Source organism: Castor canadensis, chromosome 5, assembly GCF_047511655.1.
Source record: "Castor canadensis chromosome 5, mCasCan1.hap1v2, whole genome shotgun sequence".
Taxonomy (NCBI): domain Eukaryota; kingdom Metazoa; phylum Chordata; class Mammalia; order Rodentia; family Castoridae; genus Castor; species Castor canadensis.
This window is the reverse complement of record NC_133390.1, coordinates 181,850,111-181,874,244: the sequence shown is the minus strand read 5'-3', so window position 1 is coordinate 181,874,244 and position 24,134 is coordinate 181,850,111. Positions and strand designations below refer to the sequence as shown.

The 24,134-nt window shown below is 55.9% G+C and overlaps 3 protein-coding genes across 17 annotated transcripts in view; 1 reads left to right on the top strand and 2 right to left on the bottom strand.

Annotated features, from left to right (window-relative positions):
* The first annotated feature begins 11 nt into the window (after positions 1 to 11).
* Arfrp1 (ARF related protein 1) lies at positions 12 to 9,009 on the top strand. Of its 4 annotated transcripts, none has more exons than XM_020161039.2 (8): positions 12 to 131; positions 592 to 690; positions 1,123 to 1,210; positions 1,362 to 1,444; positions 5,438 to 5,519; positions 5,839 to 5,909; positions 6,896 to 6,996; positions 7,072 to 9,009. In XM_020161039.2, exons 1-8 carry the CDS (start codon positions 60 to 62, stop codon positions 7,157 to 7,159), a joined length of 684 nt encoding a protein of 227 aa, XP_020016628.1. In that variant the 5' UTR covers positions 12 to 59; the 3' UTR covers positions 7,160 to 9,009. The 4 variants fall into 4 exon arrangements, with proteins under 4 accessions (XP_020016628.1, XP_020016627.1, XP_020016629.2 ...); XM_020161038.2 differs by having other exon boundaries at positions 27 to 181; positions 597 to 690; XM_020161040.2 differs by having other exon boundaries at positions 27 to 181.
* On the bottom strand, positions 8,916 to 10,904 carry LOC141423445 (uncharacterized). Its single transcript, XM_074075160.1, has 2 exons — positions 10,029 to 10,904; positions 8,916 to 9,259 (listed from the first exon to the last, which is right to left on the bottom strand). Exons 1-2 carry the CDS (start codon positions 10,468 to 10,470, stop codon positions 8,916 to 8,918), a joined length of 786 nt encoding a protein of 261 aa, XP_073931261.1. The 5' UTR covers positions 10,471 to 10,904.
* A 110-nt stretch (positions 10,905 to 11,014) lies between these two features.
* The window catches only part of Rtel1 (regulator of telomere elongation helicase 1), a 41,213-nt gene continuing 28,093 nt past the window's right edge, over positions 11,015 to 24,134 (bottom strand). For 5 of the 12 annotated variants that reach the window (XM_074075154.1, XM_020161046.2, XM_074075152.1 and 2 more), the window contains 22 exons: positions 21,331 to 21,405; positions 21,128 to 21,209; positions 18,852 to 18,984; positions 18,581 to 18,694; positions 18,445 to 18,485; positions 18,181 to 18,266; positions 17,934 to 18,011; positions 17,425 to 17,502; positions 16,904 to 17,050; positions 16,706 to 16,821; positions 16,356 to 16,479; positions 16,099 to 16,249; positions 15,851 to 16,011; positions 15,084 to 15,179; positions 13,757 to 13,958; positions 13,404 to 13,544; positions 12,742 to 12,912; positions 12,228 to 12,449; positions 12,000 to 12,161; positions 11,755 to 11,889; positions 11,578 to 11,681; positions 11,015 to 11,449 (listed from right to left, as the gene is read on the bottom strand). In XM_074075154.1, coding sequence (XP_073931255.1) covers positions 11,369 to 11,449; positions 11,578 to 11,681; positions 11,755 to 11,889; positions 12,000 to 12,161; positions 12,228 to 12,449; positions 12,742 to 12,912; positions 13,404 to 13,544; positions 13,757 to 13,958; positions 15,084 to 15,179; positions 15,851 to 16,011; positions 16,099 to 16,249; positions 16,356 to 16,479; positions 16,706 to 16,821; positions 16,904 to 17,050; positions 17,425 to 17,502; positions 17,934 to 18,011; positions 18,181 to 18,266; positions 18,445 to 18,485; positions 18,581 to 18,694; positions 18,852 to 18,984; positions 21,128 to 21,209; positions 21,331 to 21,405 — 2,700 coding nt within the window. In that variant the 3' untranslated portion in view covers positions 11,015 to 11,368. Of the gene's footprint in view, positions 11,450 to 11,577; positions 11,682 to 11,724; positions 11,890 to 11,999; positions 12,162 to 12,227; positions 12,450 to 12,741; positions 12,913 to 13,403; positions 13,545 to 13,756; positions 13,959 to 15,083; positions 15,180 to 15,850; positions 16,012 to 16,098; positions 16,250 to 16,355; positions 16,480 to 16,705; positions 16,822 to 16,903; positions 17,051 to 17,424; positions 17,503 to 17,933; positions 18,012 to 18,180; positions 18,267 to 18,444; positions 18,486 to 18,580; positions 18,695 to 18,851; positions 18,985 to 21,127; positions 21,210 to 21,330; positions 21,406 to 24,134 lie in introns of all 12 variants that reach the window. The other 7 variants (XM_074075155.1, XM_074075148.1, XM_020161043.2 and 4 more) reach the window with 6 other exon arrangements.

Genomic DNA, 24,134 nt, shown 5'->3' with positions numbered 1-24,134 from the left:
ACGTCAGCGGAAGTGCCCACGCGCAGGGGCCGCCGGGATGCGGCGCGGGGGCCGCCGGGATGAGGCTCCGCCCCTGCCCCGGCCGCTGGCCTGTGTCCCGTCTATCGCCGCACAGGGTCAGCGCGGGGTCGGTAGGTTCAGAAACGCGGCGGCGGCGGCTCCGAGACTTGAGCCGGTGCAGGTGGGCCGCGACCGGGCCGCGCTGGAGTCCCGGGGGCGGCGGGGTCTCGGGGTCGGCGGAAATCAGGGGCCATTCTGCCCGTCCGCGGCCTGAGCCCTGCGAGTCCTGACGGACGCGCCCGGAGCTTGCTGGCCTGCGGTCCGCACTGGAAGTTACAGATGCGGTTCCTGGAGCCGCGGGAAGGGTCCTAGGAAGAGGAGCCTGGAGAGGCGGGATCAGGGGAGGCCGCAGCGTGTCCTCGGGGCAGAAGGACAAGCGGATCTATATTCTGAAAGGGCGGTGGGGGTGGTCCAACAAAGGGGGACAAGTCACCGGGCTCCAGATCTGAGCAGCTAGCAGAACAGACTGCTCACTAAGGGGAGGAGGTGGGAGGCGGGTGCGGGTGCCATGACATCTCCTGGGGTGTCCAGGGCAGGATGTACACGCTGCTGTCCGGGCTGTACAAGTACATGTTCCAGAAGGATGAATACTGCGTCCTGATCCTGGGCCTGGACAATGCGGGGAAGACAGTAAGTACCTTTTCTCTTGTCAGCTCCCCTCCTCGCCTGGTGGTCTGCTTTTTTTTAATTCCCCTCTTTGGTGGGGCTGGGATTTGAGCTAAGGACTTCCCCCTCCAAGAGCCGGTAGAGCAGGTGGCTTGAGCCACACTTCCAGTCCATTTTGCTCTGGTTATTTTGAAGATGGGGTCATGGGAACAATAGCTGGGGCTGGCCTCAAACTATAAATCTCTGGATTTCAGCCTCCCAAGTAGCAGGATTACAGGCATGAGTTTGGTTCTATATGGGCAAGTTCATCACTCAGAATCCAAGCCCCTCCTGAGACCACAGGATGATCCCTACCAACTTCATTTGTTTCTTAAGGAATAGGTTCAAGAAGGGATATTTGGGAAACACTCCTGGAAAACTGCTCTAGCTGCTAACTACCTCTTCCTCTTTCCTCAGACCTTCCTGGAGCAGTCCAAAACCCGGTTTAACAAGAACTACAAGGGGATGAGTCTCTCCAAAATTACCACCACTGTGGGTCTAAACAGTAAGGGAACATTTAGGAATGAGAATTTAGGGGGTCCCCAGCCCTGTCAAGCCTCTGCTCAAGCTCCCGGAATGGCACCAGAGTGGTTTGCTCTGTTCCCAGGAGAGCTGGGATTAAGGTCATGAGCTAGCCTCTTCTCTTCTTTCCCTAGTCGGCACTGTGGACGTGGGAAAGACTCGCCTCATGTTCTGGGACTTAGGGGGGCAAGAAGAGCTGCAGTCTTTGTGGGACAAGGTGAGAGTTAATGCCACTTGCCCCATGTTGTTTCTCTCCAGATGGTCCCCCTTGGTCTCTTCCTCCCTGAGAGCTTCTGTTACCCACTTAATTCCTGAGCGTTTTCTCTGAAATCCCATCTCAGGCTCACAAGTCTCTCCCTGTTTCATCTTTGCCATACTTGTAGCTGGGAGTGCCCATCTTTCTCTGGATGGGTCCAGTTTAGGTACGAAAGGAAGAGGCACTACCTATCAGATTGGTCACTGCAGAGCACTTCTGGGGAACTCACAGAGGCCTGTGCCTGTCCTAGGGCAGACAGCAAAAGGGCTGTTCTACCTGGCATGTCCCTGACAAGGAGGCTAGGAATGGGTTTATAAGAGGGTTTAAGGAATCTGGCTCAGGACCAGTTATTTTGAGCGTTCGGGGGAACAACCTAAACCCCTTACCAGTGACTGGGGGGGTTCAAGGCCCCAGCATGGACTCAGCCTGAAGAAAAAATTCTGCAGGTGACTGTGTCACAGAGTGTCAAGGCACTTGTGTTTTTCAAGGAGGATAAGGGAAAAAGTGGGAGAACCAGGGAGACTTAGCACACCCCCGAAAGTGAGACACACTACCTTAGAGATTTTTGTGACTGGTTACTATAGGACAAGACAAAAATGACATCAGATGCAGTGAAAGCACAAAGCCTGCGTCTCCTGCTGGGACTGACTGCCTTGCTTCTAGTTTATCACCTATTTATTTTCCCCATCCCAGGGAGGCTGTCCTCAAAGGCAGGCAGCAGCTGCCTCTTCTTTTAATGTGGGTTTTGGGTGTTCCTGAGACTTCATTATGGTGCCCCTCTCCACACTTCCACATTGGAGTCTTTCCATCTCAGCCTGGGCTGAGCTGGGTCCAGCATTGAACAGATCTAGCCCTTCTCTACAGTGAGCTCCTGCCCAATGGGTTGGTGTGGTGGGTTTAGGTCCTGTGGTGCAGGTGCCTTGACCACCCTGATGCTTGCCAGCTGTTCTGTGTTAGAACTTAGAGCCCAGGTCCCAATTTTGACCCCAGTTCTCTTTTCTGAGCCCCACCAAAGTGTTCCCTCCTGCCCTGACTTCCAGCCAAGAGGATATCATCAATCCTGTAGCAAGGTCTATGCCACCTAACTTGTACAGAGAATGAACCAAGCCAGGCCTAATTTTCCAAATGCCAGACACACGTGGGGAGTCTCACAGATAATGGCATTCTTGTCACAGCTGGGGGCGTGAGAACAGACACCAAGACAGGTTGGGTATAATGTAGGTATTGGGGTCAGCATCAGGAAGACAGTAGGGATAAGGCAGAGAAAGGTCAGTTCAGGTGGTGAGATCAGTGGACTGTGGCTGACCCAGCTGGGAGCCCTGTAGGAGAATCCTGGTCACAGCTGTCCCATGTCAGCATAAACTAGCTGGAACTCCATACGCCATCTCGTGAGTCACCAGTATGGTCAGGTATGACTTGGTAAGGTGCTCTTAGCGGCCAAAGTAGGTCCTGTAGGAGCCAAGTTGAGGCTGTCAGCGGTCTGCCCTGCCTGCCTCTGGGCAGTCATGCCATAGCCCACCTGTGCATTGTTGGATTCATGCCATTTTTCTGGTTAATGATATCTCCCAAGGGAGAAACTGGGAGGAGCCTCTCCTAAGGGGAAACTGGCAGGGGGAGGTTAAGGGTTGGGTGACAGTCTTGGCAGCTAGCTGTGGGGCTGTATTCATCTTTGTTGCCACCTCTTGCTGGAGTGTGACTTTCTGGTAAGCCTAAGCCCTTCTCCAGGCGGCTGACTGTATCACTGTGCCTTCTGCCAACGTGGACAAGTTATCTTTGGACACAAGGAGTATAACATGCCCATCAGGCAGCCGTGGCTTGACTTGGTGGCTCTGCTGAGTGTAGGCTGCTTTGCTGGACAGGATCCCAAACGCTGCAGAGCCCATAGTTGTGCGGGTGGACAGCAAAGCTTTCCCCTTCCCTGGGTCACTGGGAGGGACCAGTAGGGGGTCTCCTGTTCCCACCTCTGTTCCCGGATGCTGTGTCTTTGCCAGAGCCCAGTGCTTCAGAATGGTGTCTAGCTGGAGAGTTGGTGGTGTCCTGGGTTCTGGTGCCCCACAGTGTTGTGTTCACTGGGCACTGAAGCTGGCCCATCACTGTATGATAGTGTCCAAGTATGTGGTCATGCCATGTTTGCAGCCTAAGGTTCTTTGTTGTGACATGACTCTCCTGGACTGATGTGACTTAGCATAGGATCATAGGCTGGCATCTTGTGCCTGGGGGGCTCCCATTACTGCTAGGGAGACAAACTTGCACTCAGGGTTCCTCTGATATACTTGAGGGATAATAGCCCATGGGACTCAGCCATGCTGCTGCTAGACGAGGCACCTAGTATTGTCTCCCTTGGTCTTAATGAGAGGAGCCTGCTACCATGGTCAGTGCTCTCCATTGTCCAGCACTGCATCTCTGTATCGGGTCAGTAGAGTCAATTCATCCCCAGCAGATTGATGGGTGGACCTTGAGATAGGAACCCAGGCTTCATTCCCCATGTCTGCTGCTTATATCCACCCCAGGCTTCTGCTGCCCACTCTGCTGACAGGGTGCTGCTATCCATGGGTTTGTGCATGTGCTAGTCTCAGCCATGACTTCCCACACAAGCATGCCACGTGGGTGGCAGGGCTTCTATCCCTCAAGACCATGCACGAGAGAGGCTGGTGCAGCTGCTGTCCACCTCTGGCCTGTATCAGTATGACCAGCTGGTCCAAACATGAGCCCTGAGCCATGCATGTGTATTTCCATCTTCTGGTTATATAGGTCCCCTATATGGCCATAGGCATGACCCTTCACTGGGGTAAGTGTGCCACTACCATCTCACTACCTTGTGCCTGTCAATGTGATGGGAGGCTCTGGCTAATTGGCCTCAGGGTCTGTCACTTAGTCACCTGTGACCCTGCTACCTTGCATGGGAGCTGCAGGTACTGCCAGCTGAGTCTCACTGGGTTTGCTGGAAACCACAGTGTCCATTTCCATCATGGTTAGCTCCACAGTAGGACTTTACCAGCTCTCATGTTTGTAGCAAGAGGCCAATCTGCTGTCTGGCTTCCTGGAGCCAGCAACCTCTGTGCCAGGCCCATCTCTAGTTGCAGTCCTGTCTGGGTCTCACTGCAGAGTCCTCTGGGAGGCACCTCGCACTAGCCTCCTGTCCCTGTGGGAAGAACAAGTACATAGTCTTACAGGGGCAGGGTCCTAAAGGTCTTGTAGAGCCAGCAGACTATTTCTCTCCTAGTCACCCACCCTGGGAGGTGCATGTAACCACTTGCTTGTCCTTCCCTGTCAGCAGCACATCCTTACACCAGTCAGTGTCAAGTTCTGTGCCTCTGGAGTGGGAGAGCTGGCATGGCCCTGAGGCAGACTGGCAAGTGTGTGCTATTTCTGCTCCACATGGATGTAGGTGTTTTCCCATGATCTTTTCTGGCTAGGGTAGAAACACATTACCAAGTCCATGCCCTGTCTCCATTGCCAGATGGGCCTCTACCTCTTGTGCCCACCTTGCCCATCTGTCTTGCCCCAGCAGTGCTGTCCATTGATCGCCATTGTTGGTGAACTCAGGGTAGAGCAGTTTCATAGGTGATGCTGGTCTCCCTACTATCTTCTGGTGGCTGCAGTCTGAACTCCTTCACCCCCTGCCCTGCTTCTCTTTCTAACCATCGTCAGACCAGGGGTGCATGGGGTTCTCTGGAGCAGCACCTGGGCAGGGGGAACTTGACCACCTCACCAGGGTCAGCAAGCCTTTCCTTAAGGGGCCAGGGGCATCTCCACCACTGAATCTTCCCAGAAAGCACTGGAGCAGATCTTCTCACATGTGTTCCCTGACTGGCCTGGGGATAGCAGAGTCTCCAGCACTCCGCCTGCCTCTTCCTCTCATGGGTCCCTTCTGATGGTTGTGACATTGGGCCTGGCTGAGTTAGTCCTGGGAGAGGTCAGCTCCAGCCTCCAGCTCCCACTGCTTCTCTCCAGTACTATGCAGAGTGTCATGGCGTCATCTATGTCATTGACTCCACTGATGAAGAGAGACTGTCGGAATCCAAACAGGCATTTGGTGAGTGTAGCCCTGCCACTCCCACAGGGGAAGAGATCAAGGAGCTGCATCTAGGAGGCGTGTGGGAAGGAGCTGGGGAGATGCTCAGGTCCAGTTTGAACATCCCATATGTCCAGATTTGGCTTTGAAGGAGGCTAGTCCAGCACTATGGCAAGTGCCGTGCTTTTGCCAAGAGGGCCCCAAGCACATTGCTCAGGCTGCTTGGTGTCCAAGGGAAAGGGTAGAAGGGGAACGGTCTCTGCTGTCTACACCTGTGGGTCCCTGGACAGGGCCTGCAGTCAGGCAGGGTGCAAGGCCCCGCCTCTTTTGCCCTCCCCAGAGAAGGTGGTTTCGAGCGAGGCGCTGGACGGTGTCCCCATCCTGGTGCTGGCCAACAAGCAGGATGTGGAGGTGAGCCCCGCCCTGCCTCCCTGCACAGCTTCTCCAGAACCCCTGCATCCCCATTGCAAGAGATATGATAAGCATATGCCTCCTCAGAGTCCCTGAGCCCATGTCTGCCCTTGTGCAGAGCTCGTCAAGGCCCCTCCTGCCCCAAAGTATCAGGACCTCCAGCTTCGGTTCCTCCCTGGGTGTTATGCAGCACTGCCACTGCTAGGGCAGACCTGTCCCCACTGGATGTTCTCACACCCCAAATACAGGCACCATCCTCCTGCCATGCAGGGTGCCTTCTCCCCACTGGAGGGCAGTGGTGGCCCATCCTGGGAGTGTGGGGCCTGCAGGAGACCCAGCTGAAAGCTCTGAGCTCAGAGAAGTGCTGGGGGAGGGGGTGAGAACTTCAACCCAACCTGACCCTGCCTCCTTGAACTCGGTGCTTCTTGGAGGTGATACTGCCTGGGACTACTGTTCCATATGGCCCCTGTTCATGAAGGAGCTCTGCAGAGAAGCAACTGCAGAGGCTTTTGTGGCTGCCAGTGCCACCATGTGTCCCCCTAGCCCCCTCTATCCTGTCCTATGTGACTTGTTCCCATTTACTTTCCTGTCCTGAAACCCCTAACAGAGGGACCCCCTGGTATGGGGTGGAAGGGTATTTTTTTAGGAAAAGAGCAGAGAACCTCTTCACAGCTGGTGAACCTGCCAACTCAGTTCTCCGCCTCAGAGCTCACTGCCTGTGGCTCTTCTGGGGGATGCCTGTGGAGTAGGGTGTGGGGGCTTCTGTGAGGTAGGTTCCCAGTGGCCTTTCCTTGGAGTCCTCTGGGCACCACCAGCCATAGACAGACTCAGGCTGAGTGCAGTATCCTGACCACTGGCCTCAGCAAGGGCACTGGATCCCTGATTTCCTGGGAAGAAGGGCTGATGCCTTCCTGAGAACCCACGGGAGCAGGTGGGATGGGGCCAGGTCTTGGGACAGCTCCTCATGGCCTCACCTCCTCTGCCAGACCTGCCTCTCAATCCCTGACATCAAGACTGCATTCAGTGACTGCACCTGCAAGATTGGCCGGAGAGACTGCTTGACCCAGGCCTGCTCTGCCCTCACAGGGTAAGGGGGGGAGGGGGCTTGCCCCACAGTGTCCTCAGAACCCAGACCACCTGCCTCACATCCCTGTCTCTGCAGCAAAGGAGTGCGAGAAGGCATTGAGTGGATGGTGAAGTGTGTCGTGCGGAACATCCACCGGCCGCCCCGGCAAAGGGACATCACGTAGCACAGCTGGCTCCCCTGTATCGACCATGTGTCCCCTAGTGCTGGAGGAGTGTGCTCCTTGCTGGCTCCTGTGTCACTGATCCTTGGGGTTGGGTTTGCTTTGTTTTTGGTTCTTTTATTTGCTCTGTTTTCTCTAAGACAAACTTTTCTTTGTGTCTGGAAAAGTGTTAGGCATCCAGAGGCTTCTGCCAAGGGGCATGAGGCACCTGGGCCAGTCTGGTTCCACACAGACCCCCGGCCTTGCCCAATACCCTGCAGGACCTGGGGCTCTCCCAGCCCAGGTACTAGGGTGGAGGTGGGTGGTGCAGCCTTGTCTGGACAAGCTTTCCCCTAGGTCTGCCTATCACCCATTCTAAGGTGGGTCTGAGGGAAGCCTGGTTGAAAATAGGGGTTTGGCTCTGGCACCTCTTCTGTCCAGTTTGCTCATGAAAGGCGGATGTGGCCAGGAAAGATCTTAGAGGTGGTCTAGAGGCTGGTCTCGACAACTAGACCTAGTCCACATCCCAAAAGGGCTACCAAGGGGATTTTTGCTTTGTTGAGACAGAATCCCACTGTGCAGTGCACACTGGGCTGGAAGTCATTGTTGTAGCCCAGGCTGGCCTCAAACTCTTGATCCTTCTGCCTCCCCTACCTGAGTGCTGGGTTTACAAGTGTGGGACACCATGCCCTGCTCCCTTTTAGATTTTGATACAACCATGGGCAGGGCTTAGGAGACCTGCCTGGAAAGCCATACCTCTTCCACTGACCCATTCTTACTTTGTTTTAATGTCCAGGGAAGGACAGTATGGAGACATTGTTGTGTCAGTTGTGCTGGGTATGCATGCTCTTATATTTCACACACACAAACACACAGTGGGTGGTTTTCCTGGGGACACAGAATCTTGCTGCCAGCCAGATATGACTGGCCAGCTCAAGTGGTCCCCTGGATGCCTGTTTTGATTTAGGTACACTGGGTTCCTTCAGGGCCCGGGTCTGCATCCCCAGCTGGAGGTGAGAAGCAGGGTCCTGAAGTGCCCCAACACCCTTGGAAAGAGAATGTTTGTTCTCCCTGGGGAGGGATTGGGAGCCCTGCAGGTGGAGCTGTTCCTCTGTCCTTCCCTTCATATCCCTGCAGGGACTGTCACACCCAAGGGGCCTGGCTGACCACTCTGCCCTTCCCAGTGTGGCCAGGGCAAGAACGCTGGCTCCTGACCATAGGCTAGCTCCCCACTGCCTGGACTTGGTGACCACAGAAGGAACTCCCTAGGCAGGCTTGGAGCAATGGCCTGGCCACAGCTCCTTGTTCAAGGGCAGGTCACACCCGACAGCACCCTGGTGGGGAGAAGAGTGGTGTATCTGCGATTCACAGGAGACCTCTGGTCTCCTCCCAGGGTTTTCTTGTAGGTTGTGTCCCAGGACTTGAAGGAAGGGCTTAGCCTCAGAAAAGAAACAGCCACCCTGATGGGGGAGGGTGGCAGGAGCAATTCCCCAGGTCACTCTGGAGGGTCTGGAGACTTCAGATCCTCCTCACTTCCCAGAAGACACTGGGCTGGAAGATGCCTGGCTGGGTCCCTCCTGTGGAATCTGTAGGAGTGGGTAGGATCAAAAGGTGGGCAGGCTGAGGGGTATCCTCAGTGAGGCATCAGGGCACTACACCGAGTGTCATGCCCTGACCACCCTACCTCAGTGCAGGGAGCAGAGGGGAACTTCCTACGGAGAGCGGTCATCCTGGTCCACGGACTAGCAGTTGGGAAGCCTGCAGGATCAGAAGCACCTACTCAGCCCAGGGTCCCCCACAGGTCTTGGAGCGGAGGTGCAACTTGAGAGCAGCTGGTTTTATGAAATGCTTTATAAAATAAACCTTGAAGTTTCCTTTTGTGTGGCTCAGCAATGCTTAACTGGGGCTTGGAGTGTAGAATAAATAAGGTGGAGCACGCAGGGGAGCTACATGCTGTTGCAGCCGGGGCAGTCCAGCCATACAGTACCCCGCCCTGCGCCTTGGCAAGCTCCAAGAGTTGCTGCTGCAGCTGTAAGCCCTCATGGCCCTCCCTTGGTGGCGATGGGCTCTGTTCCCGTTCCCCAGGGCCTGCTGAAAACGCTGCGGCCTCTTGAAGGAGATGTCCTGGAAAATTCGAAACCAATGAGCACACTCAGGCTCCTTGGTCCCTGATAGTAGGATAAGGGTGGGGTGCGTAGGTCACAGAATTCACAGGCCAAAAGAAATCTCTGTGTCCTGGAAAGCAATGAGCACAATCCTGAGATGCTCCAGACCTGAGTGCAAAGCCCTGGGGGGGCTGCTGTGTTGGGAAAGAGAGGTGTAGGGTCTGCCATACCCTTTGAGGAGCCACTCTTAAAAACCTCAAGTTTCCTCCTGGGTGCTAGTGGCTCACACCTGTAATCCTAGCTACTCAGCAGGCAGAGATCAGGAGGATCGCGGTTCAAAGCCACCCTGGGCAAATAGTTCAGGAGACGCTGTCTCGAAAAAATCCATCACAAGAAAAAGGGCTGGTGGGGCGGCTCAGAGTGTAGGCCCTGAGTTCAAGCCCTAGTATCAACAAAAAAGGGAGGGAGGAGGGGAAAAAAGAAATACCTTACACAAAGAAAACGGTGGAGCGGCTCAAGTGACTGAGTGCCTGCCTAGCGAGAATGAGGCCCCGAGTTCAAACTTCAGTACTGTCAAAAAACCAAACGAACCTCAAGCTTTCTGGCTCTATTTCCCAGCGTCAGAGGAAGCACTGTCACCTTGGGCGGGTGTGCTTGACACCCTACTCGGAGATCCCCAGGTTAAGCGCGGATTTAGCCACGGTGGGAAGAGGCTCCCTGGGGCCCTAGCGCCGACCCCACAAAGTTTTGCAAGCTCTTCCCTGCCTGCCCCACAGCCTCTGACTCACCTGGGCCCAGGGGGCCAAGCGAGAAGCCAGTGCAGCTGGTGCGCAGGGCGTCGCGGGAGAAGCCGGGCACGTTGAGGGCCAGGCCCCGGGGCCCTGCAATTGCGGCGCGCGGCTGGCTGAGAACCTGCGGGGCATGGCCCGCACTCCGTAAGCTGGCTGTGGGGTGCCTGGTGAGGGGGAGGGAACACAGCGGGGGCCGCGGCTGCTCCTCGGCGCCCAGCGCGCACCCAAGGTTGTCACCCGGTGTCACAGCGCGTGCTCCAGGCAGAAGCCAGCGTGCGCAAGGCCGGGCGCAGCGGGCTGACTGGCGCCCCGCGGTCGCGCCTCCTCGCTGTCCCCGCAGATGACACTGCAGTAGCGGCAGAGCTCCAGGTAGTTCCAGAACTGAGTATAGTGGCAAGATGGACAGGCCACGCATGTCGTTAGGCGGTCCCAGCGGCATGGCCGCTGCACGACAGTGCTAGGGGAACACTGGGCGCACGCCGTTCACTCCCAGGACTCGGCGGCCGGGTAGCTGGGCGCGTCCGCCGCGCGCCACACCAGCGCCAGCAGCAAGGGCGGCGCCCATGGCAGGCACAGCAACGAGTGGCCCAGCCTGTCCCGCACCTCATGGCCCTCTGTGCAACGTGCAGACACTGCCCAGCCTGCGCCCACCCCGCAGAACGCTCCAGCTCGGATGGCAGGCGACACTATAGGGACCAGGAAGGGCGGGCCAGCCTCGCCACGCCCTGCGGGAAACCCCACTTCCACCCTGGCCAGTTACTCCTGGTTCTAGGCACTTTCCAGGCGCGTCAGGCCCCCTCTAGGAGCGGCCTCGAACTGACCCCTGGAGCGCCACTGGTGCCAGGGGAGGGAAGGGCAAGTGCTTTGTCCACAGAGGTCTAGAGGCTGGCCTGCACTCAGGGTGCAGGTCTGGGGAACCCTCCTGGATGCTAGGCTCTCCACACACCCTCAAATCCCCTCAAGCCAGGACCATGCAAACACTGTCCAGGCCACTGCCACAGTTTATTAGCCTGCCCCTGAGCACCGCAGATGCGCTACCCACACAGGTCCCTGAGGGTCCACTCACAAGCCAGCAGTTGGGGAAGGCTATGCAAGAAGGCAGCTTCTAGCAGACCCACCCCAGAACCTGGGTGGTCTCAGGGCTTGGCAAAGGCCAGATCCCTTGCAGAACCCAGGACCCCACCAGTCTTGGGGCCTGCAACAGACCTGTCAGGCAGGCAGCCTCTTGGTCAATCTCCTTGTAGGGAAAGGGGAAGCCTCTTGGCCCACACCAAGGGAGGACAGGCCAGTGTCCAGCCACATTAGGGGCCCCAAGTTTTCCATGAATGTTCACTCGCTCACTGGGGCTCCAGCCAGAAGATCTGTGTGATGCTCTGCTTCCTGGTGGCAACATGGCAGGCGGGACAGGTCCTAGAAGCCTGTGGAGACACCCAGGCTGCTAGACAGACTGCAGGGCACTGCAACCTAGCTAAGGGCCTGACCCATTCCTCTCAGCCCACCACCTGGAGTGACACCTGGCAGGGGTGAGAGAGGGCCAGGTGCCAACCTGGAGGTGCTGTCGCCAGCAGGCCCAACAGCGGTGGAAGTCACAGGAGGGGCACTGGAAGGGCACCGTGTCCTCTGCCCCACAGCCCTGACACATGAAGCCTGCTGCAAGGGACCTGTGTGAGTACCTTCTTGGTACCCTCCTTACCCCCAGTCCCCACACCATCCTCTGGATTACCCCACTCAGGCTTCTTGTGCCTGTGAGGAGGCCCTGTAGTGGTGCCCTCGGCCCTCTTGCTCCCAGCTGGCCTCTGTCTAAGGAAGGAGGAGATCTTGGTCTGCGACTTCCCAGGTTTCTCCCACTGTGAGGGACCTGCAGACCAGAATGAGTCCAAGGAGCATTCAGAGCTTTCCTCATGTTACCCCCAGGCAGCTCGAGGTGACAGAGCAGGGGTGGAGGGGGAACCCAAGCAGGCCCTGTACCTGGTAGGGGGGCCTCAAGGGCAAGCTCCGGAGGCATGCTTGGTCTCTCATCCTGAGGACCTGGCAGCTCTGAGCCTGTGCTGGTGGCGGGCAAGCCCATCAGGTCTGAGCAGGTCTGCAGGAAGCGTTGCTTGTGGTGGGGCCTCACGAACATGCTGAACCCTGTAGGGAGCTTTGCTCAGGCTCCATCCTCCCCACAAAACCCCAGTCCTACCAGGCGCCACTTACTCTTCAGCAGGGGGAAATCTTCAGGTCTTGCTGTAGTCAGTGCAGCCAGCACACCCAGCACCCTGTCTAGGTTGTCATCCTGTTTGTATGTCCTCAATGCTGTCAAGAGCTGGCTGCAGCCTGTGGACCCCAGGGCCTTGCGGACATCTGCCAGGTAGGTACTCACGGCAGGCTGGCCTGGCTTCACTCCAGACCCAACTTGTGGACAGCTGCCAGGGTCTCCTGGTGAGACAGGAGAGGCCCTGTAGGTCCAGGGGTCTGGAGAGTTCCCACATTTTCCCTTCCCCCTCAGACAGAACTCCTGGAGAGTCCTTCAGCTGCTTGGGATAACTGGGAGGGGATTGCAGAATCAAGAGCAGCTCAGGAGACCCCCCCCCGCCCCGCCACCCCACCACCCCGGCCACACACACACCCTTTAGCTCCACTGGTAACTGGAAGCCACCCTCAGGCCAAATAAAGTATGAGCCTCTTCAAGAACTGCAGGCCCTATCTGGGGTCTGCAGGAGCCAGGTACCTGGTGGGGTTGGCCTGGTGGACAGGTGGGGCCTGCCCTGGTTCAGGTGCTCTCCAGGGTCCAATTGTTCAGCCACACCCTTGGACAGGGTCAGCTTGGGTTCAGTTTCCCTGCTTCTCGAAGAAACATGCTCTCCATGGCCCAGAACAGTCCCCAAGGCAGGAGGTAGGCCTGTCAGGGGAAGATCAGGCCTTCTTAAACCAGGGAGAGGCATCTAGAGAAGCTGAAGCATGTCACACAAAGCTGGTCATCCTGCTGGGAGGACCAGGTAAGTCCTGCTTGGGAGCTCAGAGTCATGGCTGCAGGCACCAGACTCATCATTGGACACCAATCCCAGAGGGCAGGTCTCCCCAGGCAGCTGAAACCCCTCTGAGAGAGTTGGCTCTGGGGAACCCTGGGCTGCTCCTCAGCAGGCATAGGAGCAGGTGCCACCTCTCTGGAGGGGCTGCTCAGCTGTTCAGATAGAAGGCTGTGGCATCTGGGACCATGGGGGGCAGGCCTCACCCCAAAAGAGGTGTTGTGCTATGGTGCTTCTGTCAGTCCCCCCCAAAAGGAGCAGGATGACTAGGCCAAGCAAGAGCACAGGGATGCCCATCCTGACCACTCCAGGGCCACCTGCCCCTGGATCTAAAGTTGAGGGTTCTGCCTGAAGTCCTGCTCACCAGTGGGGTCCAGAGCTGGCTGTGCTCGTTGTCCATGGGGAAGGCTGTGCTCTGGCTGGTAGCCACAACCTTGGCCTGTTAGCTGGAAGCAGATGTCCTCAAACTGCTGTTTGTGGTGGGGTCGCACAAACTGGTAAAAGCCTGTGGGAAGGTCATGTCAGCCTGGTGGCTCCATGCACTGTGACCACTGGTCTGGGAGCTCTGGAGACTGTGGGTCACCCACTAGGCCCATTCTCTAGGAAGCAAGAACACCCTTAGGCCTTAGTAGTCCTGCCTGGCCCTTGTGGTAGCTCTACTTCCCCTACAGCTATGGTACCACGTTCATGGCAGGAGGCCTCTGCAGGCCAGGGCACCTTGGAGTAGGGTGTGCTTCTTAGGGTCTTCAGCAAAAAGGCGGCTGAGGCAGGCCACCAGGGCTTCAAAGTCATCAGAACTCTTGTAGTCTTGCAGGGCCCGGGTAAAGGTGTCAAAGCTGACTTGGCTCAGTGCCTGCTTCACGGTCACCATGAACAGCTTGGCTCTGCCTGCCTGTGCACTAGCTGCTGGCTCTTCCTGCTAGACACAGATCAACAGGGAATGGATGGGATGGGGTGAGACCCCCATGAGGGCCAGCCCCAACCCTTCTGCCCCTGGGACAGTGTGTTACCATGAGGGCTACTGCCAGTGAACCTACTGCTAGGGCAAGGAGGGCAACTGGAGAAGCAAGCTCCAGTGCTAGGTGGGCTGACTCCCAAGCCTGTCTGAAGTCACACTAAAGGCAGTTAACAGAGGCCTCTGGGGAAGTCACATATGCCTCTCTGGACCACCCCCCCCCCACAACTCCCTGCCCCACTTCAGCTGTAGTTGAGTTCCAAAGATGGGTAGCTCACAACAAAGGACAGGCTGCATCCCGCTTCTACAGATCTCAGGCCCACAAGGACCTGTAAAAACCAAGGCAGGGATAGCCCAGGCACCTCCTCCCTGCTATGCCCCAGCCCTCGGCAGGCCCAGGCCCCTTAGCAGTCAGGCTGATGGTACTAGCCCTCCCTGGGCACTCCTGGTACTTCCCAGAAGCTGAGGAACATGGATAAAAGCAGCCACACTTGGGGCTTTCCAGTACACAAGGGGCATCCTGGCTCAGGGTATAATTCAATTGCTTTCACTGAGTCTGGGAACACACTGCACCTCTGTGTCAGCATCTGTACTCAGGAAAAGTCAGAGCGGAGCCACACTACCAACTATGGCCAGGGGAGAGCCATGGTGGCTGCAGGCCCCAAACCAAACGTGTCCAAGGGCTGGGCCAGATCCCACATGGAAGGGGAATGGGTCTTTTATTCATTTCTTTTTTTGCAGTACTGAGGTTTGAACTCAGGGCCTCACACTTGCTAGGCAGGTGCTCTACCACTTGAGCCACTCCGCCAGACATGTTTTGTATTGGGCTTTTTCAAAATATTGAATCGTGATCTTACTGATCTCTGCCTCCAGATTACAGGCATAATAAGCCATCAGCACCCAGCTGGGGAAGGGTCTCTTAGGCTGCCCACAAGATGAACCATAAATTTAGACTCCCTGGGGCTCAACAGTGGAGCTATCCAGGAGTCTGGCCACAGCCCTGCCTGGTTGGGAGTCACAGGTAACAAGGGTCAGATTCCCAGCCATGCTCATGAGCAGCCAGCATCACTGCAGAGATGGCTCACATACCAGGCAGCTGACCAGCCTGACCTTCCTCCTTCCTGCTCTCTGCTCACTGGCCAGCCTCTTCTCACACCGGAGGGACAGGGTGGAGCAACCAGGTACCTGAGGAAGACACAACTGTGTTCCCAACCCAAACCTTGAGGACTCCAAACACCATGTGCGACATCCTCCTAGTTTCTAGGACCTGACTGGCCAGAAGAGGTCCTGAGAGAAAGGGTGTCATGCCTGAGCCCTAGTGGCAGTGCTACAATTTAGCTCCTTTCATGTGTCGTGCCACTGGCCCTTGTGTTCTCCAAGTGATGGCGAGAACAGCCACAAGGAGAGTTTTATGAGAACTGCAGACTGCCAGTGCCTAGAATTCACCTGCAGTATAGGGACGGAGGGCAGAAAGGAATGGCTTCTAGGAAGAAGCCGAAAGCAGGGAGGGAGCTCTAAGCCAGGCCTAGGAAATTATGTGCTTTTGGGTAAAGGCCTCAGGGGAGAAGGAACTTGGGTTCCACCAGCAGCCCAGCCCTCCTAGCAGGCGGCAGCAAGTGCCAGATCCTGGGTAGGCTGTGCCAGCATGATCTGCCAGTGGTGGTGGGGGGAACAGCATCTGTGGTCTAGGGAGCACCTCTGCCTGGGAGCCAGCAGCCTGGGACTGAGGGCATATAGCATAGCCAGAGATGATGAAATCCCCCATTTGCTTAAGGTCAGATGGGCAGAACCGAAGCCAGTCTCAGGTACCCCAGGGTCTCTGTCCGTGCTCAGGCACCCCTCTCCCTGACCCGCACCTCCTCTTCCCTAGAACAGGCTTCATCCCCAGGCATCCCAGCCCTCTGCTCGCTGTGCTCCAAGGCGGCCAGCAGTCCCATCGGTCTCTGCTGGGCAGGGACCAGCTCCTGCTCATATTCTACATACAGGCTGCTCTCGGGGTCTCTGTTGGCTGGTGATCCTGTAGGAACATGGTATGGCAGCAAAGTTCACTGGGAGCAAGGCTGCTGGCTCTGCCCTGCATGGCCCCACACCTGGCCTCACACACCTGTGGTCCTCTGCTTCAGGCTGGGCACATGCACATCCAGGCTTGTGGCTTTCCTGGTGTTGAGAAGGGAGGTAGGCAAGGTGGTCACCCTGACAGCAGCTTCTCCTTTATGCACACCTGGGGCCACAGCCCGGGGAGGCGGTGCAGGTATCTGCAGAATGATAAGTGAGACTGCTTCAATGGTTCCTCCAAGAAAGGACCCCATTCCCTCCTGGGTAGGGCGTGGGCATAACAAGCTGGGTTATTTGGGAGCTCACAGTTTTCTGGGCAACACGAAAGAACTGGGCCACATCTCGGATGACAGGGCCAAAGTTGTCATACACTTTGAGGTACGGGCGCACCCAGGAGGGCAGCTGGGCTCTGGCATCAGCATAGGTGAACCTGAGGATTGTGTGGCCATTAGCCTCAGAGTCCTCTGCCAAAAGGTCTGAGGGCAACTCCTGTTCTACAGCCCACTTGACAGGCTCAGGTTCCACTCTGAAGGATCAGTGTCTGCCAGCAGAGTCAGAGAGACTGCTGGAGGTCTTGTGTAAAGGAGGGTCTAGGATCTAGAAAGGGCCTCAGACCAGAAGGAGATGGGGATGGCCAGGTAGAGTGCCGCCTGTACCTGTGGTCACACAAGAAAACGGCGCCATAGTCATGGCGGTGTCGGATGACCCGCCCAATGGCCTGGTTCACAGCCCTGGAGGCCTGCTGCCGGTACCACTCGTGCCCAGAGAGGAACTGCAGGGGCAAGGGGGCTCGGTCATAAAGATCCTTGTTCACTGGAGCTCCTTGCCCCCCAGCTCCAGCACTGTGGTCTCACCTGCCCTCCAGTCCCACTCTGGTTCCTCATCTCATCCAGGAACTGCATCTTAAGGACCACCCGGGGGTCCATACGCGGGGGGTATGGGAGACCCGTGACAACTACTCCACGGCCATTCACGTCTGAGAAGTCCAGCCCCTCACTGGCCTAGGGGATAGATAGGCCCAGGAGCTGTTTGATTCCGCCCAAGCTTGGGGCTCCTCCCTAGGGTCTGCCCATGCCCCAGTCCTCAAATCCACTTCTCCTAGGTGTGAGTAGTGGCAAGAGGAAGCTCCACCCTTGGTTCAGACCCCAGCTAGGCCCAACTCTGCCATACCCAGAACCCCCTGCCTCTTGCCTACTCTTATCCTGTGAATTGGTCTCAATGGCTCCAGTGCCCTGCAGGGACCCTGTCACCACTCCCTCCTAATTTGTTGGCTGGACATGGGGCCCAAAGGGAAAGACAGGTGCCTGCCCCTCGCCTCGGCCCCCTCAAAGAAACAGGCAGCCAGGCAGAGGAAGATGACTTGCAGAGGTCTCACCTTGCCTCGGCATACTGCTAGGAAGGTGGCTCCACTGGAGCCTGGGGAGGCGATCTGCTGGTAGTATGCATCAATGACCTAGACGGAGAGGCTGGTCAGGAGATCTGAGCCCAGCACTGCTGTCAAGTAAGACCCCAGAACCTCATCCTCACAGATGCGGATCATCCCAGCTGAGTGGGACAGCAGGGTTCTGGAAGCACCTTCATGACCCAATTCCCAGCTGACCCACACCCAGCACCCAGAGCCTACCCAGTATTTCCCAGAAAACACAGGGAACCCCAGAGTTAGAGTGGCTGACGACCTCACTCGGACATAAGGGTCAGCTGCCCTCATCACCATGTCAGAGCTTTCTAAAGGTGACACACCCAGGGCCAGGAAGGAAGCACAGGCCCCTGAAGAGGAAGCTTGGAGCCAGCCAGAGCTTCTGGTCAAACAGTGGCTAGCCCAGGGCCTCCAAGGATAGTGGAGGCAGGGCTCCAGCAGACTCAGGGCCCCACCCAGGCACGGACCTCTGCGAAGCTGCCTTTGCTCCTGGGCTCCACAAACAGAGGCTTCAGAGCCTCCACCTTCTTTGCCAAGTCTCGGGCCTGGGAGAGGAAGAGAACAGGATAGGACGTAAATGGGCAGCCCTTCCACCCATCAAATGGGCAGGTGGGAGCTGCAGCTATACCCTGGCTCTGCCCACCCACCTTGCCCAGATTTTTGGCCATTTTAGGGACCCCCTTCTCCCCAGGAGAACATGCGGAGGGTTCACACCTTCCAGAACTCTAGGCTCTTCTCCATGACAGGATAGGAAGGGAAGAAGACCAGGAGCCCATGGGGCACCACACGGGCAATATTGCCTAGAAGGACAGTGCTGTGGTCAATGCAGGGCCTGGAGGTCTGTAGAGGCCTGAGTGGCTCTGAGGAGTAGGGGCTGAATGTGTTGGCACCCAAGATACCTCGGAATGGGGTAGGAGGCCCACTGGTGGGGCACGGGCTTCCTGAGGGATGCGGGCTCCTTAGTGGACCAGCACTTACCCAGAGCCTTCCCCAGGGAGGACAGACACTCCTCAGAAAACCTGCACAGAATCAGGGAGGTCACTGTCTTAAGACTCCCAGACCCTACCACCTCCCCCACATGAGAAAGTGAGGCCCAGAAACCAAGAATTCATACCGTTTGTCAAACGCAGAGCTCAGCTGGGCTCCATCAGGGCCTCTGGGGATAACCCCGACCCAGAGCTGGTGCCTGTCAATGACGTGTGGGTTCTCCAGGCAGACTGGGAAGGGGCTGGGTGTGGCCAGAGGAAGAAAACAGTGGGTGGCCACTGAGGTCTGGGATTCCAAGCACCCTGGTCCACAGGGATCCCTGGAGCCCAGGGCAGAACCTCCTCCCCATCTCCACTCTGTTCCCAGGGTTGTGGCCTATGGCCAGTGGTGACCCATACATTTGCATCTCTAGGGCGAAGGAAGACAGCGGGGCCAACGTGCCACTGGTGAGGATCAGGGTTCGGACACCCTGGTGGACTAGCTCGCGCATGCTGTGGCCAGGGCTGAAGCACCAGTAGCTCAGCACCTTCCCTGTGGGAAAGCAGTGTATGAGGACAGGACTGGGAGGTCCAGTGTCTACCATCTTCCCCACCCACAGGCCCAGGGTGCACAAGATAAAAGACCCGTCCTGGGCTCAACCTGCAGGCTGGCTCCTCCCTTAGGGGCTCAGGGAGTAGAAGGCAGGCCCAGGTGGATGCAGGGGGACACCTCAAGAGAGGTCAGCAGGCTCCAACCCCAAACATCTATAGAAACTGTGACATGTGGTGCTGGGCCCGGAGCCACTCTGCCAAAAGCACACAGGAAGGAAGTAGAGTACAACCTGCCAACATTCTAAGCACAACTGCAAATGAGGGAGCAAGTTCTCAGACTGCAGTCATGTCAGTGACAAGCAAGACCATGGGTTTAGTGGTTCAAATGGAAGTGGCGTTCCTAGCAGTCCTTAACTGTCTGGAAAACAGCAGGCTGCTTCCTGCTCATTCCCCCTGGTCTCTAGAAGTTCCAGAAATTAAAACATTAGTAGAACAACTTTAAAGTCACTAAAGGCAAGGTCAGGCAGGGAAGAGGGCAATTTTCCTAGAAAAGGCAAAACTTCCTTCCCAGCCAAGAAACCTTTCCATCCTGAGACAAACTGGGTGCCTCAAAAGCAGGCCACCTCAATGAGCTAATTTCCTGTAACACCCCACTAGGAAGGGCTACTTCTAAGAAGTCACATGATTTCAGAGCTATGACCCACACCCTATTTGGCCCCTCAGTACCTGAGCATCCTACAAGCCTCCCATGCACCAATGGCCCATGCTGACCCCACACTCGGGATGGATACTTCCTGCTGACTGTGCCCCACTTCTAGCCTTTTCTTCCCCTAGGCCAGGCAGACTCAAACTACACCACACAGGTTCAACTCACTGCTTCTACTGAAGCTGTGACTTGGGAATTAGATAGCAGACCAAAGAGGATAGGGCATGAACAGAAGCTCAGAGGCAAGGATTTCCTGCAGAATCCAAGAGATGTGGCACCAGAGCAGGGCTACACCCAGCTAATTACAATTGATGTGTGGGCCGAGTGCCTCCTGAGTGAGTGATTGCCATGAGCCAGACTCACTGCCAGATGCATCCAAAAGCTCAGTGCTGTAGATACCAGCCCTGGTATCCAGGCATCCAGGCCCCACCTGCATAGGTGCCCCAGTGGCACTGGCACAGGCTCTAAGACACCAAGCAGCAGCTGAAGCATAGAAGGCTGGTGAAAGGCAGAGACTCAAGGTCAGCTCGCTGCGGGCAACAGGGTCAGCAGCCTACCCTTCACACATGATCCTGTGACCTGGGGATGCTCTCCCGGCAGTGTGAGACAAGGTTTGTGTGGGACACCAGTAACTACACAGACTGAGAAGAGACCTTGACAGGAGCAAGGCCGTGTCAAGGTCCTTTGTGCTGAGAAGGCAAGGTCCCAAAGTGAGCAAGATTCAGCAAGGCTGCCTTGCAAGAGGGGAGACTGAGGCAGTGGAAGTAACCTTGGCATGAGCACGGCTATGTCAAGGGCCTCTTGGCTGATAGGCATGGACCCAGCCAAGGGGAGGCAAGGTTCAGCAAGGCTGCCTTGCAAGAAAAACAGGACACGCTGACCTAGTCAGGATAGTCTGTAGTAAGTAACATACCACAACTGCTCTGTTCCTGCCGCCTACACAACTGGACCCATGAGAACTTGACCTGCATTTCACTCCCCCTTTACCACACATGCTGTATAAATAAACGTGCTTGGAGGCAGAGGAGGTCACTGGCATCTCTCATCAGGAGTACTGGACCCATCCGACCCCAGCTCTTCTCTGTGTCTGTCTTTGTTTTTTTCTTAATCCCCAGTCGCTCCCAGTCAGGTCAAGGGACCTGCTCATGCTGGCCATGAGAGTTTGGAAGGCCCAGTCATGGCACTGGTTGGATAAAGCAGAGCTGAGTGCTGACCTGCCTCAGCCGAAATGAGTGTGTCTTGTAGGGTGATGAGGCCTCAATGGGTCCTGGCTCTACTGCTGCCCCACATGGTGGCTCTGGGTAGGTAACAGTACCTAGGGCCTCCTTTGAGGATTCTGATTTTCAGAATGCAATCAAGGAGCCACAGGTATATTCAGCACAGCAGCACTGGGTGGGCACTAATGTAGGGCAGGAGCATGTCAGCCCCAGGCCTGTACCTGGTTTTCTAGATGCAGTGGCACTCCAGGCGTCTGATTGCTGAGCAGCCCTCCGGTGGCTGGTGTCAGGGTGTATGTGCACCTGAAGGGGTTAGTGTACAGGTGTCATAAGGCTTTCTCTAGGCTCCGGGTCCTAGAGAAAGCCCAACTCCACATGTCTGCAAGACCTCCAGCCTTGTCCACATCCTGGAGGCAGGTCCCACCTTATAGGACTGTGAGACCCCTGGCCCCACCATGGAGCCAAGGCTGCTGTTGGGGGGTTCCACGTTGAACACGATCTGAAAGGCAAGAAAGCACAGTCCAAGGGTCAGGAGTTTAAGGTCATGTCATTGTTCTGAGGCCCCCTACACTCAGAAGAATGGACAGATACTCAGGAGCCCACCACTGAGCCCAACAGCACCCCAGGCCAAGGGGCAATAGCCCTCCCTCAGGCTGACAAATCACCTGGCCCTGGAACAATGAAAAGGTTTGCAGGATGTGGAGCTTCTCTTGTCTCTGTCCTCAGGTGGGCAGTTTGTACATACTATCTGCCTGCACACTATGTGTCTGCACACACTGGGTGTAGCAGCTGCAGGCCTCCTCTGCTGACTCAGCCCCTCCACTCTGTGCCTCTGGCCCCAATTAATCTAGAAATTCAACACTGCAGTCAAGACATGGCAGGTTCCTAAAGGATATGGGTGACTCAAAATTCACCTCATAGGAAAAATGCCAAGCTTAAAGGAATAATGAGAAGGAATTTCTTCTAGCTATAGTAAAGAATGGGCAGCAAAACTACCCAGCAAAACCTGAAGCAAAACAAGTGGAAAAAAGTGAACGTCTGCCCCTCCCACACTGGCCAGGGGATGGCAGACAGGTTCACAGCCCAGACACAAGGCCAGACAACTCCACAGAAACACTTCAAAAACCAGAGGTGAAGGGCTGGAGGCATGGCTCAAGCAGTAGTGCATCTGCCTAGCAAGCAAGCACAAAGTCCTGAGTTCAAATCCCAATGTTGGAGAGAGAAGAGGGGGAGAAGACTAATTAAAGCAGAGATTTTACCAAAAGAAAAAAAAAAAAAAAACCCAGAGGTGACCAGGCCTCTTGGTAATGGGCTGGGAAGCATGAGACTACAGTACAAAACTCACAGCAAGGAAACCTGTTCCCTGAGCACAAAGATGGAAAGGTAAGTGGAAAAGATGCATGCCACGTAGGATGGACACTCAGGATTCACAGAGGGCCCTACACATCAGTGAGAAACAATCAGCTCAAGGAGGTGCCCCTCAAACAGAGATTCCAGAATTATCCACAGGACAACAGAGAAGTAAACAAGGGAACAACATACTGCAGACATGCTGCAGAGACTGGGGAACAAGGCTAGCAGACTCTAGGCACCAACAAGCAGGTTTTTCAAGCAAACCAAACAATCACCTGCTGTCACCCTGCCAGCAAAGGCATATCCATCTTTGGATGACACGGAGCAGGTGTGTGTGAATGCACATCAACTTGTGCATGTGCGTTCCTGTGCATAGTACTGTGTAGGTATGCACCTCAGGTGTGTCACCTGTGACATCATCAAGACAACCACACACAGGCTCTACATTTTACCAAAGTTTTGACCTGTAGGGACAGACACACAGAAATTCACTTTGCCACAGAGTGGAGGCTGCCTGGACGTCACATCTCAGGCAATGGCTATCCCTGTGTCTCAGTCCCAGCAGTGGCCTTCACGCAGTGACAGATGGGAATTTCACACATGGAACAGCTTCCTCACCCCTAGGGAGGGTCTCATGAGGGCCCCAGTGGTGACTTGCTCCTTGCACAGGCTGTCTGTCACTGCTACCGACCTTCCTCATCAGGTATTCTTCCTCACTAAACTTACAGGGTTCACCCTCCAGCTATACTGCATGTCCCCAAATTATCTCAGGGATCTCCTGGTTTGTGCTTGTCTCTGCCATTAGTGAGAGCCCTCATTGTCTGTGTGAGAACCCCATGCACTGTGTCCTGCTTTACTGGGCCTATGGTCAGCTCTACAGGCAGCCCCTTTGTGCATTCCAGCAGTACCAGGGGGACCAGCTTCCCATTTGGGCTGCATGAACTGGGCCTCAGTGTCATTTCAGGGCATTTCTACATCTGCATTTCAGGATATTACCATCAGTCTACTCCCTGGCACACTCCTCCTGAAGGTGCTTTGTCAGTCTTAAGGCGTTTGATGCAAACTGAGGGGTACTGGAGGTAAAGAGGCTCAGCCCACGTCTCCCTGCTCCCTACATAGGCAGTCTAGAGACACTCTCACCTACTAGAGACCCAACCAGCCACTCAGGGAAAACAGGGCCTCCTGACCCTGCTGGGGGCCTCACAGCAACCCCCAGTGACTTGAGGAATCTATATAACATTCATCTTTAAACTTAAATGACAGAGGAGAATGAGAGGAAAACTTGGCTCTGGATCAGGCTTATGCATCAGCTAACCCTCGAACACCCATCAAGTTTGTGAGAGATGGAGGAAGGAGAAAACAATGACTATCCCAGGTAACTAAGAGAACAACATCCCCACATAAGCAAGTTGGGGCATGATGAAGGAAGAACCTCACTCCGTAGAGCAGAGGGTATGTGAGCATATGCAGGCATGTACGCATGTACACGTGTGAACATGTACTCATGCATCAATGCCCACTTCATGTCTGACACAGGTAAGCAATAGGTGGGGGCTCTAGTCTGGGGGCCTCAGCCCACTGGCTGCGGGCCTCTCTCTGCCCTGACAAGGTCTGGCTGGCACCTTCACTCTGATAGGCCACCTATGGCTCTGTGAGCACTGCCCACAGCAGATCTACTGTGCCAACAGGAGCACCTGACACAGAAGCAGCTGTGAGATGAGCAACTCATCAGTCATATATCCCCCAGCTGAGGGGGCACACCGGTGAGAGCCTGCAGACAGCACCTCCAGGGTTAGGCAGGGGAGCCAAGTTATCTTTTAGGGTCCCTGGGGCGACAGCCAGAAGAAACTCTAAACCAATGGGTGAGTAGGTTTG